At 48.5% G+C, this 16608-nt stretch overlaps 1 protein-coding gene across 2 annotated transcripts in view; it reads right to left on the bottom strand.

Moving 5' to 3' along the window:
- Positions 1 to 15278, bottom strand: part of Rbpms2 (RNA binding protein, mRNA processing factor 2) — a 32671-nt gene extending 17393 nt beyond the window's left edge. Inside the window, exons 1-2 of one of the 2 annotated variants that reach the window (XM_029543742.1) lie at positions 14987 to 15278; positions 13557 to 13761 (exon numbers count right to left, since the gene is read on the bottom strand). In XM_029543742.1, coding sequence (XP_029399602.1) covers positions 13557 to 13761; positions 14987 to 15069 — 288 coding nt within the window. In that variant the 5' untranslated portion in view covers positions 15070 to 15278. Of the gene's footprint in view, positions 1 to 13556; positions 13762 to 14740; positions 14752 to 14986 lie in introns of those variants that run through there. The other variant, XM_021207330.2, reaches the window with a different exon arrangement.
- Positions 15279 to 16608: the final 1330 nt, after the last annotated feature.

Here is a 16608-nt window from a genome sequence, read left to right as displayed (position 1 = left end):
TTGAACTCAGGACCTCTGGAAGAGCAGTCAGTGCTCTTAACCACTGAGCCATCTCTCCAGCCCCCTAAAGGAAGATTCTTGACCACACTGTCTAATGCCATGGGATAGGTGTCTTCTTCATGTTGTATGTAGTAGCTATTCTGGCCAGAAGTCAAGTTGTTGTTTTGTTTTCGTGACAGGATATCATACATCTAAATTCTGGTGGATCTTCTTGCCTCGATTTCCGAAATACCATATTACAGGTGTGCACCTCTAAGTCTGGCCACAGTTCACTTTCTGAAGAAAAATAGGAAGGGCTCTATTGAGTACATTCGCATCTAAGGGTCAGTGAAAATCTTCCTTCAAATAAACTCACAGTTGTTCAAAGAGACAAAAGGGGCTAGAGAGATGGCTCCACAGTTAAGACCACTCATTGACCATTCTTCCAGAGGTCCCCAGTTCAATTCACAACACCCACAGGGTGGCTCACTATTGTCTATAGCTGTAGTTCCAAGGGAATCTGTACCTTCTTCTAGTCTGCAAATGCAAATGTACATTCAGACAAAGCACCCATATTCATGCATAAACACATCTTTTAAAAAGAAAAAGCCAGATGGTGGTGGCTTTTGCCTTTAATCCCAGCACTTGGGAGGCAGAGGCAAACAGATTTCTGAGTTCGAGGCCAGCCTGGTCTACAGAGTGAGTTCCAGGATGGCCAGGGCTAAACCAAGAAACCCTGTCTCAAAAAACCAAAATAAATAAATAAATAGATAAATAAATAAATAAATTTTTTTAAAAGGGGGGGCAGTGAGATGGCTCAATGGCTAAGAGCACTGACTGTTCTTCCAATTATAATAATAAATAAATCTTAAAAAAAAAAAAAAAAAAGACTAAACAAGCTTTCAGTAACAAAGCACTAGTGTGCTTCTAGGTATGGCATGGTCAGGCAGATGCTGAAGGCCGCCTAAAGGTCATGGCTCAAACAGCAACTGCTCAGACTTCCTCCTCTTAGATCACAGAGAGAGTCCTAAAATGGGAGGTGGGGAGGTCCTCTTCATTAGAAAACCGAGATAGGGATCCAGTGGCTCACTAAGTCTGTGTCTCCAGTAAAAGTGAGACAGCTAAGTCTCAGTGAGACATTGTTCAGGATTGGGAGAAATATCCCAGCCTTATTTTTCTTTTTGTTTTCTGAGATGGAGTCTCATGGACTTCAAATTGGGCTCCACCTCCCCACGTGGCTGACGATGACCTTGAATTCCTGATGTTGCATTCTGTCTAAACCCCCCCACTCCACAGTTACCTGACAACAGCCAGATAGGCCTGACCCACTATAAAAGTGGCTGCTTGCCCCCTCCTTGCTCTCTAGCTCCCCCTCTCCCTCCATTCCTCCCCCCACTTCCTCATGGCCAGCCTCTATTCTACATCTCCACACTCTCTCTCTGCCTTTCTCTGTCTCTTCTACCCTCTTAACTCCCCTCCCCATGTCGCATGGCTGGTCCCTCAGGGGACAGGGATGCCGCCCGTCTCTCCCATACCTCACCACGCCCCCATAGAACATATTCTTATACCTCTTTATCTTTTTATAAACACATCACCTGACCGCCTGCTTCCACCTCCCAACTGTACCGCTATGTTCAGTTTCTACTCTACACAACTTTTTACACCCATAAAGACCTCCTTAATACCAAGCATTAAACACCTGCTGCTCGATTACTGTGGCGAAGAGAATGGACTCCATAAATGCCAGATTTTATTATCGACGGAAAGGGTAAACATTGCTTTCAACAACTATGTGACACCCACGGTCATTAAACCCTCTTACTCTTTAACTCTGAAGGACAACTCTTCAAACTCCAGCCATAGAGGAGCCAAGACAGGACCTGGGACTCAAGGGATCTCTGTGTAGATTGTTTCCCTAGAAATATTGCTAAAGAACACCAGGGCTGCCCTGGACCTCAAAAACCCCACCAACCCACTTGAGGCAGTAGTCTGCCCTGCCATAGATCTTTGCCAACAGGATGGGACTCAGGGAGAAGGTATGCACTGGAAAACTTTGACTTTTGGCAATAAAAATATCCAACAAAAGAAATAGAACCAAGAAAGAAAAGGGGCTAGTGCACTACTACACTGTCAATCTCAGTTCTTGAGGCAAAGAATCGGGACTACAACGAGACACTGCTGTCTCAAGAATCCAAACCGACAAGAGGGTCTAGAAGATGGCTTCGTGACAGTGCGCATGCTTAGTGATCTAAATTCAAACTCCAGAATCCAGAACTGTATATCACGAGACAGGAAAACGGCCCTAAACCTTGTGGGATAGCTGGCCTATAGGTGTAGTGACATAGAAACAATAGAAATCAAATCTCCCTTCACCAAAGAAAGGCAAGTGGCTCCCAGCCGGTTGTCTCACACGTTTGAGACTCCCCCACCACCCCCTACAAATAAGTAAAAACCGAAAGACAGTTTTTGAAAAGGGAAAAAGAAAAAAATTAATTCTGTAAATCTTGTTTTGCTTTTGTTTGGTGTGTTCTATTTGCAGTCCTAGAGATTAACCCAAGGCTTTGTCCAGGCTAGCCAAATGCTCCCCTACTGAGCTATCTCCAGAAGTCTTTTAGCATCTCTTAAAGTTAGAATTCGAACTGGAAAGGGACTGCAGCCTAACCATCCATTTCATCAATGTTCAAGTAACTCTCACTCAAGTCCCGCCTACTCACGGCTGGAGCTAGGGCTCCCGGAGTCATCTGGATGGAAAACACTACTTAGGAGGGGGAGGGGAGAGGAGGGAAATCCAAACTGGGAAAAACAAGACTCCTGTAAGCCCTTCCCACATCCTTCCCCCACTCTTGAGTTCTCAGTAGTAGCCTAAATAAAGAATTTCTGAGCTGGAAGATACTGTATTTTTAGATGAGAAAACCAGGACCCAGGGGTCCAGTGAGCTGTCAGCAGCCACTGCACAAGTAAAAAAGTAGCTTTAAGGTCCCCAAGTGCTTGGCTCCTAAGTCGATGTCTATTTCCAGATCTTGATCTTACCATGCCAGTCTGCTTAGACCCCAATGTGAAGCAGCCTTAGGCACCCGGCTCTAACCCAGGTTACCAAAGGAGAAAGAAACAGGACCTTGGGGAACACTAGAGTGGGTAAGGGGATGCTGTGGTTAGTCCTAAACAGCATCAGTTTTATGCCATGGTGGCTCACACGTGTAATACCAACACTCTGGAAGCTGAGGCAAGAGAATAGTCACGAGAATATGAGACTCAACTGAAGTTCTGGAAGACAGTCCAAAGCTGGGCCTGGTAGAACCTTTGATCCCAGCAGTGGGGAGGCAGAGTTACAGGACATACATAGGTCTACATAGAAGGTTCTAAGCCAGACAGACCCACATAGTCACACTCTGTCTCACACACAAACAGATGAGGTGGGAGGTAAAACGGAAAACTGCCACCTCTGCCCTCTAGGGAAGTAGCCCTGTCTTCACTGTTTCTGGATAGGTGTTAGTCAACTGATGGAACACATATGCACACCCCTTCAGTCCACACATAAAGTCTTCCTGACACAAAGATGCTTAACATCCTATAGAGATGCTATAATCCTGGGACGTGAAGCCATCACCATAAGGGAAACTCCACTGAAGCAAGAAACTGGATTCAGGCTTCACCTCCTGATCAGAAGGCAACTGCCAACAAGACTTAGAGAAATACAAGGAAAAGCCTTACAGAGTTATCAGGAGGCCTAGGGTGAAGTCTCAGGCCCCATCACCCACTGGAACAGGCACTGCAGGCCTTCCCTCCTGTCTCCGCTGTAATAAAGAACAGCTCCCTCACGCCCAAACCTCCTAAACACCCAAACTTTTCCTTTCCTTCTTCCTTTCTAGATGGTCTGTCACCATTTGTTCTAGGAAGGCGCTGAACCTCTCAAAACAACTAGAATGACAGATATGCACTACTGGACTCATGTTACCAGACTTTCTCTGTATACGCACTGCAAAAAAGGCAGTAAGTGTAGCCATAAAGAAAAAAAAAACCACTTGCCTGGACTCCTTTTATAAAGGGAGAAGGGAAGGTAATTAAGACTCAGAGTAAGGGCCAGGTGTGGTGGCACGCACCTTTAATCCCAGTACCCGGGCCAGCCTGATCTATAGAGTGAGTTCCAGGACAGCTGGGTTTACCCAGACAGAGATTCTGTCTCAAAACAGAAACTACTCAGGGTAAGACGTAAGCAATGTTCTTTATCCCTCTCCTGAGAGCCCCAGTGCCCACAAGAAAGCAAAGGGTAGCATATAAAGGGACAAACCTGTGAGTGGCCAGTGTGCCTTTAGGCCACCTTGGGCCTAGGCTATGAGGGTCACTACTGGACCAGTGCTGAGAGTTGCCAGGTAGAAACCTCAGGGCAGCCAGTCTGACCTCAGTGGCCATTTTTTCTTTGGTGTGCTCAAGGGTGAAGTAGGATTCTGTTTAAGTCCTAGGCTTGGGCTTGGCACAGCAAGTTAACTCTCACTCCTCCCAGGGAAAGAAGCTCTGCATAGGGCCACTTGACGCGGGGTGGATGGAATGTTAGCAACATGGCCTGCAGACCCAGGACTTATAAGGCACTGATCAAGGGCACAGGGAAAGAGCAAGCAGCCCCGTGGCTATGAACCTAGAGACACGGGCTCCCTGGAGTCCAGTGCTCTGAGGGTGGCTTCCCCTGCTTTCTATGGAGCTCTGGAGTGGCTCAATGGCTCCTTAGCACACCAACCATGTGATCTTCTAGGCAGTTCTTGATCACATGACACCTTATTCCAAAACTCACTTTGGATCACTTCAAAGTTCAAAAATCACTAAATCAGGGGCTGGTGAGATGGCTCAGTGGGTAAGAGCACCCGACTGCTCTTCCAAAGGTCCAGAGTTCAAATCCCAGCAACCACATGGTGGTTCACAACCATCNCTGGTGAGATGGCTCAGTGGGTAAGAGCACCCGACTGCTCTTCCAAAGGTCCAGAGTTCAAATCCCAGCAACCACATGGTGGTTCACAACCATCCTTAACAAGACCTGACACCCTCTTCTGGTATGTCTGAAGACAGCTACAGTGTACTTACATATAATAAATAAATAAATAAATAAATAAATCTTTTAAAAAAAAAAAATCACTAAATCAGACTGGGTAGAAAGCCCAGACCTCAGTGTCTGTCCCATTGTTGTGACTGCCCAGCAAACACCAGCCCCCAATTACATGTCATCAGAGGTCGGCTGTAAGATTGTATTCCAAACCACGCTTTGTAGTTACACTCATTCAAATGAACCAATCACTGGCTCCGTACGCTTGACATTCCTTTTGGTGTAGCAGGTGAAACTGGTATGGTCTCCCAGTTTTTACAGACAAGCCTGTTCTGGGACTAGATCACCTGTAGACAAGAGCTGAAGGTAAAGTTCAAGCTGCTTGGAGAGTTTGGGGCTCTTCCCCTCAAGGCTGTAAAATACACCCTGAAGTATTAACTATGCATAGGAATGACAAGAGCAGAGACTGGGGACCATCCCCAGCTAGGGTGATAACAAGTTAACTAAGGGGAGAAACAGAGCTGGTTATATATAAAGTACTGAGTAAGGCTTCAGGCTTCATCCTCTGAGCTGTTCCTAGCCCCAGGAGAAGGCTTCATGTTTTATGAACACAATCATTCAAAGCCTGTCATGTGCACTGACCTATGCCTCATTTAGAAAACTAAAGCTGACAAGAAGTGCCACGCAGTTCTCCGAGTTGGTGCTACAGCAGGATGCAGGAGACAGATGTGATGGCCCTGTGGCTCCAGGCAAAATCAGAAGCCACACCCAGAGGCAAGGCTTCCTGGGCATTCCCAACATTAAAGTCTCACAAGACCACCTCCCCCACCCCATTCTCATTGCTGCTGTGATGGGCTATCATGATCTATCACTTGCCTTCCATTCATGCCTGGTGTCTTAGTCAGTGTTCTATTTCTGTGAAGAGACACCATGACCAAGGGAACTCTTACAAAAGGAAACATTTCATGGGGAGCTTGCTTACAGTTTCAGAGGTCTAGTCCACCATGGCAGGAGCAGGCAGCACGCATGGCACTGGGGCAGTAGCTGAGCGATACATCCCGATCCACAGGTTACAAAAGACAAACACTGGCCTGGCGATGAGCTTTTGAAAACCTCAAAGTCTACCCCCAGTGACACACCCTCCAGTAAAGCCTTGTATCTCCAAATCCTTTTAATCCAATCAAAGAGTTCTACTCCCTGGTGACCAAGCATTCATAAGGCAAGGGACACAGTTAGATCATAGAGAGCTGACATGGAGCTCAATGTGGCTACTGCCTATATATGACTAACAGAATAAAATCAGACAGGTCATGCTACCACACAGCAATTTAGCTCAGTTCTGGATAGCCCTGAACCAGGGACTGACTCTCCCTCCTCTCCATCTGTCCAGGACCCAGTGGGATAAATGGCTTAAAACAAAGACAACCCCCTCAGCCTCTGCTGTGACTCTAATACGGAATTTTGCAATGCCAATCCAGAAGGTGGAAGGGTGAACATCGTGTCCAAACACTGAATGAGATTTAACAGCTGACTCTGTGGCGCAAACCAACCAGGATGCCTACATATAGAGAAAGAAGAGATAAAGAGTTCCAAGAAAATGTCTCTAGAATGGCAGTAGTCACTTGAGGGCAAGACTATTCATTTCTTTAATTAAGATGCTCACAGTGGTCTGTGGCAATGGTGTATGAAAACAATTGGCCCCTTCATAGATGACTAAGGGTTAAGACTCCCGTAGAGAACTTAAAAATATAACTGAGTCATTTTCGTAATTCCCAGACAATGGCAATTCTAAACGAGTATGATAAAATAAAGCTTTTGGCTGGAGGTGATTACTCATCATCTACTGCCATGTCTGAGGTTGCCACCAGCCTAAAACAGATGACCTGACTCAACCACTAGGTTCCTCTACTCTGGGGACCCTCAAATTTTTTGGTTGCAGCTGGTCATGCTTAAACTTTAATCCCAGTACTCAGGCATTGGCAGGCAGATCTCTGTGAGTTTGAGGCTGACCTGGTCTAACCTGGTCTACTTAGCAAGTTCTAGTATTAAGTCAAGGACCCTGTCTCAAATCAAAAGTATATTCCTTTTCTCTGGCTGCATGTGTAGAACCTGGGATGTAGAATATTTGGATAGCAAGCACAAAGCAGGTTTGACCACCAGTACCAGGAACACCAGCAACTGATTACAGACATTTTTTCCTTTCCACACTACCACATCACACCAACCGTAATGTAAAACAGAGAGGTACATGCAGTATGTGGTTAAGCACTGACTCTAGCCCGGTGAAAGCAAGCCTCTGGTCTCTGGCTTAATGTAAGGACTCTGCAGTGCTAGCTACTATCAGAGGAGGAATTAAGATAGAGGGGTACTCCACACAATGTCCAAGACATACACTACAGTCAGGTTTACTTATTACTATTACCAATCCAGCCTCTTCATCTGAGCAGAGAAGACAAGACACTTCCATAACAACCCCTAGCGAATGGAGGAGACTGACCTCCTCACAGAATCTTCCTGGATCCATTTGCCTGGGCCATGCTTCCATGTAAGTTCCTAGAAGACAGAACTGACTTCCTTCCCTCATATTGAAAAGCTTGCCGACAAGCACCAAGATGTTCCAAGCACCAAGATGTTCCATGTTGTTTCAGATGTGTGTAGGTTTATGTTGGTGTTTGAGGGTGGATAGTTGTTTTGTTATGTTTTTCTGTGGTTTTTTTTTTTCCTCTCTCTTTCTTTTTAGCCCTGGTTGGCCTGGAACTCACAATGTAAATTAGACTGCCTGCCTCTGCCTCCCAAATGCTAGGATTAAAGATGTGCAACAAAATATCCCCAGCCTTTTTTGGGGAGAAAAGGTCTCTTCAAATAGCCCAGAGTAATCCAGCTGTAGTGGTTTGAATAAGAATGGTTCCCATAGGCTCATAGATTTGAATACTTAGTCACCAGGAAGTGACACTATTTAAAAGGATTAGGAGGTGTGGCCTTGTTGGAGGAAGTGTGTCACTGGGGGTGAGCTCTGGGGTTTCAAAAGCCCACACAGCTTAGTTAGTGTCTATGCTCTACCTTCAGATCAGGATGTAGCTCTTAATTATTTTTTTAGCGCCATGACTGCTGCCATGCTTCCCACTATCATAATGGACTAAACCCCAGAAACTGTAAACAAACCCCTTATTAAAATGCTTTATTTTTTCTTTTGTAAGAGGTGCCTTGGCCGGGCAGTGATGGCACATGCCTTTAATCCCAGCACTTGGAATGCAGAGGCAGGCAGATCTCTGAGTTGGAGGCCAGCCTGTTCTACAGAGTGAGTTCCAAGACAGCCAGGGCTACACACAGAGACTGTCTCGAAAAACAAAACAAACAAAACAAACAAACAAAAAAGTTGCCTTGGTTTCGGTGTCTCTTCATAGCAAGACTTAAAATATAGCTAATGACCTTGAACTCCCATCCCTCCTGCTCCTTCCCAAATGCTGGGATTTGAAGCATGCAACACCACATCCAGCTTTGGTTGGTTGGTTTGATGTGTGTATTGAGGTAGGTTCTTGTTCTGTAGCTTTGGCTTAAGATCCCTATGTAAGTCAGAATGGCCTTGAACTTAAGACAGTCTTTCTGTCTCAACCTCTTTAGAGCTAGAATCACAGGCATGACCATCCCCACTCATCTTCAAAATGTGTCTGATGTCAGGGGGAAAAAAAAGGGAAAGGGGGGGGTGGGGGTTGGAGAGATGGTTTGGTAGTTAAGAGCCCTTACTGAACTTGCATGGTACCTAAGTTCAATTAGGTACCAGAGTCCACCAGTAATTTAAGTTCCAGAGAACATGATGCTTTCTTCTGGCCTACATACACTGACATATACTGGACATAACTAAAAACTAAAATTTCAAGGGGGGGGGGGTGTTAAAAAAAAAGGAAGGCCGGGCGTGGTGGTGCACACCTTTAATCCCAGCACTCGGGAGGCAGAGGCAGGAGGATTTCTGAGTTCGAGGCCAGCCTGGTCTACAGAGTGAGTTGAGTTCCAGGACATCCAGGGCTACACAGAGAAACCCTGTCTTGAAAAACCAAAAAAAAAAAAAAAAAAGGAAGGGAAGATGCCCACATCATACACTGTTCTCTAGAATTTCTTTGCATTCATTTACACTAACCTTGGCCTGTCCATCACTGTAGGCCTAATATCATCCTACTTATCCATACCTCAGAGAGAAGATTTAAGCTCTTAACTTCTCAGAGGTGCTACTCTGGGAAGGAAAGCTAACAGTCATAGGTCCAAATATAGATGGATTGGCTACCATTACTCCTGACTTTCTATACTTTACAATTAGGTTAACAGAAAAACTTCTTTACAAGCTGGGAATGGCCGGGCGTGGTGGCGCACGCCTTTAATCCCAGCACTCGGGAGGCAGAGGCAGGCGGATTTCTGAGTTCGAGGCCAGCCTGGTCTACAAAGTGAGTTCCAGGACAGCCAGGGCTTTACAGAGAAACCCTGCCTCGAAAAACAAAAAGAAAAACAAAAACAAAAAACAAAAAACAAGCTGGGAATGATGACACATGCCTTTAATCCCAGCATTAGGAAAATAGAAGGAAGAGGAACTAACTCTGTTACGTTTCAGGTCATCCAGGGCTAGGTAGTGAGGCCCTGTCTTAAAAACTAACTAAATAACTAGCTTCTCTCAGTCTTAGAAACTTATACCTTTAACTCAGGGATCCAAATACCACACTTCAATGACCTCAGGATGCTTCCTAATTAAAAATTACTGTAGGTTAATCCCAGCACCTGGGAAGCAGAGGCTGACCAAGTTCTAAGCAAACTAGGGCTCTAAAAAGAAAATTACTGTAGGGGCTGGGACTCAACTCAGTCAAGACCACTTGCTTGCTTAGTTAGCATCAGTGATGGCTTGGGGATTAATCCTTAGCACCAAAACCAATACAAAAAGTAACTACAGCCAAGTGTCCAAACTCTTCAAATTACATGTTGAATAAATGTAGCTTTATCAGTGTCAATCATACTGCAATAAAGTAGCTTTAAGTAACATTGAATAGTAGCACACATCTGTAATCCCAATAATACAGTAAAGTTAATGTTCAGAAGGCTGAGGCAGGAGGATCAAGAATTTGAAGTCATGGTAAAACTAAGCTACATAGTTTCAAGACAGGCTTGCAATCCAAGCCAGCCTATGCCTTGTAGCAAGACCCTCTCAATAAATAAACACCACACACTGCTCTCCAGAGACACTGCCTCAGCCCTAGAAGAATCACTAGAATCTAAGCAGGATTTTCAGGGTCTATGTTAAATCATCTGGTGCTCCATCAAGACCCACCTGGAGGAGGGTATAGCCTTCAACTAAACAAGAACTTCCGCTTTTCCCTTAATTCCCACTGTCTTCTTCAAAGGCTTATCAAGGCTTTTAACACATCTCCTCAAGTGCAAGAAAATGGCAATTTCCTCTCTATTTCACATGCTGTTGGGCCTTTCATAATGTGGCTTTGGCTTTTGTTATTTCTCCACATAGCAAACTACTAGTAGCTATCCAAATAAACAACGAGGCCCCATAATCCACAACAACCCTGTTCCCTTCAAAAGCAAAGTTTTTGAAACAAGATCTCACTCTATGGAGCCAAGCTAGCCTTGAACCTAGGATCCTTCTGCCTCTGTCTCGGAAGTCGCCCTTTGATGTCTGCCTTACATTTTGGAACATCTTTTCCACACTAACAGCCTCCTACTCTACTCACCCCCATCTCAGGGAGAGCTAACCTCTAACTTCCTAGTGTCACTATGGTAGACACACCACCACTGCCAGGCAAGTCCTCCTCACTCCCCATCCCTGCCTGCAATCCTTTCATCTATATTCCAGAGAAGGAACCTGAGATTCATAATACGGACAAACCCTCCTGGTGAGAGCAGAAGGCAAGCAAGGAAACCTGATTGATTATACAAAGCAGTTCAAGTAGATGCAGGGATTCAGTCCTCCTAGAACCAAGAAAACACATCTTTCTCCTGCAACCTGGTATTCTTAGGAATTGAGTTGTTAAAGGTAGACTGTAGCCTTTACTTCTCTAGACTCCTTATAGCTAATCAATAGATGATTGGGAAGGGCCAGCCTTGGCCACAGCAGCAAATCACCAATGCTAACAGTATTTTCTGGATGACGGTGCTTAGAGATTGTAAAACTGACTGCCTGAGACCACCTAAACTAAAGGAGACAAGCTCCAGCCAAGCAACCAGAAAGAAATGGAGCTGAGAATTCTTGGGCTATTGATCAAAACACTGTTGAGGGAAGCGACTCCAATTCCCACCAAACAAGAGCAGACATGGGGAGATCCCCATGCCCTCAGTTTTCCACTTTCAACTAAATTTTAATTTGTTTTTATGTGGTCGTCCTGGTGGAGAATGAGTGCCAGGGTGCACTGTGGGGACTAAAGGACAACTTCCAAGAATTAGTGTTTTTCTTTTCTCTCTCTCTCTCTCTCTCTCTCTCTCTCTCTCTCTCTCTCTCTCTCTCTCTCTCTATCTCTCTCTCTCTCTCTCTTTCTCTCTCTCCCCACCCCCTCTCAGGACCATGTGGATTCCACAGATCAGACAGTCAAGCTTGGTAGCAAATACCCGGTTAGTTATTTTACAAGTTCTATTTTATCTTTCAATACGAAAAGCTTCTTAAGTTTTTGTGTCACCTTTAACAGAGCCCATGCTAATCTATCTTGTTTTCTTATTTTAGTGTACATGTTACCCAAATAAATAAGGACCTAGAACTTACATGCTTAGAACTCTGCTAAATACTAAATTCAAGCCCATGTCTCTCTCTGTGTACCACTCGGAACTCTATGAATCACCAAGGTCTATCACCAGTCCTTAGGGGAAAGAGCAGTGGCTCTACTTTTTGAATACCCTGCCCTCTCTCCCAGAAAGACAACTTTTAAAAGTAGCCAAGGCCCCACACACTTTTTCCAACTCTTCCCTGTGGCCATATGGCTAGTTCCCACCCCCCAGACAGAACAGGTCTGAGGATCTGGTCAGCCTTTCATAAAGTGTTAAGTCCCTGCTGAGGGTCAACCTTTTTAATAGATGCAGAATTTGGAGGTCCTGGAACAGCTTCAGGAAGCACTTGCCCTCCCCCCAACTTCAGCACAAGGGGGTGGGAAAACAAGCAGAGATCACACAACAGCAAACAACACACTCTTCACTCCCAACTCTCAGAGGAGATTCTAAAAATCATGTACATCAGGATGGGGTGAAGGACCCCAAAGGTTCAAAGAGGTCAAAGCCAACAGAAACCAAGACCAACTACCACTCCAGAGCTACTAGCAGAGACCTCAGGAGCGGTCGCTCCCCCCCCCACCCCCACCCCCGTTTTCCATCGTTTGAGTGAATCATTGCATATAATTCCCTGCCTCCTTGTTCCAGGATCCAAACCTAGATTATCAAGATGTCTCAAGATGTCATGCCACTGGTGCACTGAAGCTGGTAGCAGATCTCTTGCTGGCCCAGCCCAACAGTGGGTCATTCTGCACCAACTCATTAGCACAACCAGTAAGAAACATCGGGGCCTCTGCGGTTTCTACCCCAGACCAAGGGGAAGGGCGCTAGGGCTGGATAACTGACCCTTGGTTTCCTGGGCAAAAGTATGCCAGGGAGGGGCAGGAAGGGTCTCTCAGCCCTGGAGTGACACAGCATACGTCAAAGAGCTCCCTAGGAGTCTAGAACCCATAGTAGTTGGGCCGGCCTGCCTGCCTAGCTTCCACTCGAAGCTACCTTAAAGGTTTTATACCGCCCCCCCCCCAAGTGCGTCGTCCTCACCAGGCGATAAAACCACAGGCACTGGTGATTCCTTGACGCGGTCTCACAACCCCCTTTTCAGCAGAGGGTAGTTGGACAGGATTATGTCACCTCTCCTTCGAAGATCCCACCCAGGCCAGTCCGGGGGTACTGGCGTGGCTACTAGGTCAAAGGGCGAGAACAGAGACTACTCAAGGATCCTAACTTCTCTCTTTTCTGACTTTAAATTGCCGGCTCGCCTCTCTGAAGAAGCCCAAGTTCTGAGACAGGGCGGGAAGCCCGCCTGCCCATTGAGACCACAGCCCTAACCTAGGCGCGGGGCAGCCGGCCAGGCCTCCAAGGTCACGGGGAGGGGGCGAGGTGGAAAGGCTGGAGGGTGAGCCAGCCGCCCGCACCCACCGGGCTAATCCCTCTCCGCTCCTTCCAGTCCGGCCGGGGGTCCAGGCCACCCAGGAGGCGCGCCTCGGGAGAAGCGCAAGCCCGACCCGGCTTGGGGAACGAGGGCAGCGGGCGTAGGACCTCCGCGGCGCCGCGAGCCCACCACGGGGACACGCGGCTGGCGGCCGACGCGCGCCCTCCTCGAGCCCCGGAGGGCGGGGAGACAATGCCGGCCCCGCCGGGCCAGTTCAGGCCGCACGCCTCCGCCCGCCGGACACGGGCTGCTCCTCCCCAGGGCGAAGGGCAGCGGCGGGAAGGCGCCGGGAGCGGTGGCCCGCAGGACCTCGCGCCGCCCGCGGCCCCGCGTGCACCTCACGCGCGCCGGCTCCCGCGGCCGCACACCCACCTCCTCCTCCAGCGGGCCGCCGGGGCCCGTGCCGCTGCCCGCGCCCGTGCAGTGCTCGACGTCCGGCTTCAAGTTGCTCATGGTGAGGGGGGACGCGGAGAGGGGAGCGGGACGGTGGGTCCCGTGGTGTGCAGGGGCACGGCTCGCCGTGCGCCCCCGAGGAAGAGTGCGGGCTGGTGAGGAGAGCGGCTGCTGCCGCGTCGGGCTACGGAGAAAGGATAAAGGGGGTTGGTCACATTAAGTTTGGCGGGTGCGGGAGGCGTCCGGAGGGGCAAGGCACCGGGATCCCGAGCGAGCGGAGCCCGTGCGGCCGCCGCCTCCGGCTTTTCAGTGCGGCCCGCGAGTGCGCTCGCGGCGGCGGGGGGCGGGCGCCGGAGGAGGGGGCGGGCGCCGGAACCGGCCTCAGCTGGGGCCCGGCCCCCCCCCGGCCCCCCCCCCCCCTCCCCGGGGACCTCTAGACGGTTCGCCGGCGCGCGGTCTCCGGGGGAACGCGCAGCCAATCCCCGCAGCCCACTGCGGGCTCGCCCCGGCCCCGGCCGCGACGCTCCGGCCTCTCTGCCTTCCTCGGCTCCGGCGTTTTCCCGTCTCCGCTTCCTTGGTCGACCCCCCCCCTCCCTTTCTCTCCGGGACTCGGCTCTCTTGCCCCCCACCATTCCCTTCTCCCCGACAAGTTTTTAAACTTGGATGAACTCTTTCAGAGAACTTTTCTTAAAGGAGCCGCGCGGGCTTGGGTGGAGCTTGAGGTGACCCGCACGTTGCATCCCCAGCCAGGGCGGCGGCGGCGGCGGGGCTCCCGGTTTCATGCCCAGATGTGGAGGTGTAGGCTGTCGCGAGCGCACCGCTCGCCCCGAATTCCGGCTGTCGGGTCCGGGTCAGCGCTTCTCTTCGCGCGTGAAGCGGCCTGGGACCGGGTTCTGGGGGTGAAGGCGGGGAAGGGGGAGGGCGGCAAACACCTGATCTTGAGCGTGGCACCGAGAGGTGGTTTTTTTTTTTTTTTTTTTTTTTTTTTTTTTGCTGAGTGACCTTGAGGAAATCACTTCCCCTATCTGGCCTGAGGATTCCAGCCCAGTTGGTGAGGATTAGAATACAAACTCTTCCCTCACCCTCTCAACCTCCGTCAACTCAAAGAGGAGGTGAAGGGAACCCAATCGTTTCCAACTTCTGGAAGGGGTACCTCGACTAACCTAGAAGGTTCCGTTCGTTACCTCCACCCCGCTTTTAAGACTTCTCACGGCTCGCTCTTTTTCCGCTCCAATTCCGAACCCCGGGGTGGGGGGAGGGAAGAGCCGACTGACGCCTAGGGCGGGGTCGCCTAGACTCCCACCCAGTGGTGGCGGGGGCGCGGCCTCAGGGCCGGATTTTCCCCCTTGCCGAATAAATGCTGACCAGGACGTCTCCTGCCAGCCGCCTGTAAAAAGCCCCGCACCTACCTGAAGTCGCTCTGGAAGAGTACGGCCCTGACTGCCCTGCGGAGCGCCAGAGCTCTGGGGTTCTTTCGTGCGCCCCTGCCCATGAGTTCCTTTATGTGCACTGAGGCATCCCAGCCGCAGTCCCGGATAATTCTTGAGCAGCCATAGCTGAGAGGAGAGCGGATTGGGCTCGGCTCAGGTGTCTCCCGATGGGATCGACTGCCCCGACTTAAAGCACGGAACTTAAAAGTCTTAGTAGTGGGATTTGGGGCGTGAGGCCGCGCTCAGAGGCGGTTCACGTGAAAAGTCTTGGTTCGCAGCCCCCTTACCAGTTAGGAACCTTGACCTTGGGCAGTGACTTAGTCCCTGGGAACTTCCCTGTGCGGACCTGCCAAATAGAGTTAGCTCCATCATGCGTGAGAGCTGTGCTGTGGCTCCCTGACAACTTGCCATCTCACGGAGGTTTTTTGCCAGTGATAACGTTCACCCATTTGGGAAGTAATTGAACCCCTACTGTGACCTGGGCCTGGGTGTACTTGACTATACTTATTGGTAACAGAGAATTGCCACTACACTCGTGCCAATGCTTGGGGTCAGGTCCTGCTTTCTGCAAGAGTCAGGCAATGCTACACTTTCCCAGAGTTTTCAAGGTTCTTCCAGCATCTCCAGGTGGTATCAATCTTGTATGTCCTCAGATACCTCTACCACACTTTCCCCTCCTGCAAATCTTCCAATAAGTCTCTTGAAGTCTTCCTCCTTCCTTTGCCAAAGAGGAATTCCCCCTTCTCCCTCCCTCTTTCCCTCCCCTCAGGATCCTGTTGTAGAAGTCTGCTGTAGCTTTTCCAGAGGAGAAACCCAGTCCGTTTTCTAAAATTAGGTAATCCCTATAGAGTTGATTTGAACTTTTCTCTTTATTTTCTTTTATTATTTATTTTACGAGTATACTATAACTGTCTTCAGACACACCAGAAGTGGGCATCATATCCCCTTACAGATGGTTGTGAGCCACCATGTGGTTGCTGGGAATTGAACTTGAGCCATCTCTCCAGCCCCTGATTTGAACTTTTCTCTTTTTTGTTTGTTTGTTTGTTTTCGAGACAGGGTTTCTCTGTATAGCCCTGGCTGTCCTGGAATTCACTTTGTAGACCAGGCTGGCCTCGAACTCAGAAATCCGCCTGAGATTTAATCTGTGATTAAAGGTGTGTGCCACCACCACCTGGCCAGGGTATGGTTTTATTTAAAGATTTATTTTCATTTGCTTGTGTGTGTGTGTGTGTGTGTGTGTGTGTGTGTGTGTTGTGTGTGAGTGTGTGTGTGGGTGCAGTGTATGTATGTGTGTGTACGTGTATATGTGTGTAGTGTGTGTATATATGTGTAGTGTATGTGTATGTGTGAATAGTGTATGTATGTATATATGTATGTGTGTGTATGTAGTATGTGTATAGTGTGTGTGTGTGTGTGTTGGTGCCCTCTGTAACCTCCTGTTTTCAACCCAGTCACTTTATTCCTAGTAATAATGATTCTGCGAGTGAATTATATATGAGTAAATGCCTAGACTCGTAGCTTCGGTCTGTTCTCTGACTAGCTCATAACTTAATGCCACATATATTTCACTCTATGAATGCCATATGTTCCTTAGTTTT

This window comes from Mus pahari, chromosome 10 (assembly GCF_900095145.1).
Source record: "Mus pahari chromosome 10, PAHARI_EIJ_v1.1, whole genome shotgun sequence".
Taxonomy (NCBI): Eukaryota; Metazoa; Chordata; class Mammalia; order Rodentia; family Muridae; genus Mus; species Mus pahari.
This window is presented reverse-complemented; position numbering and strand designations above follow the sequence as displayed.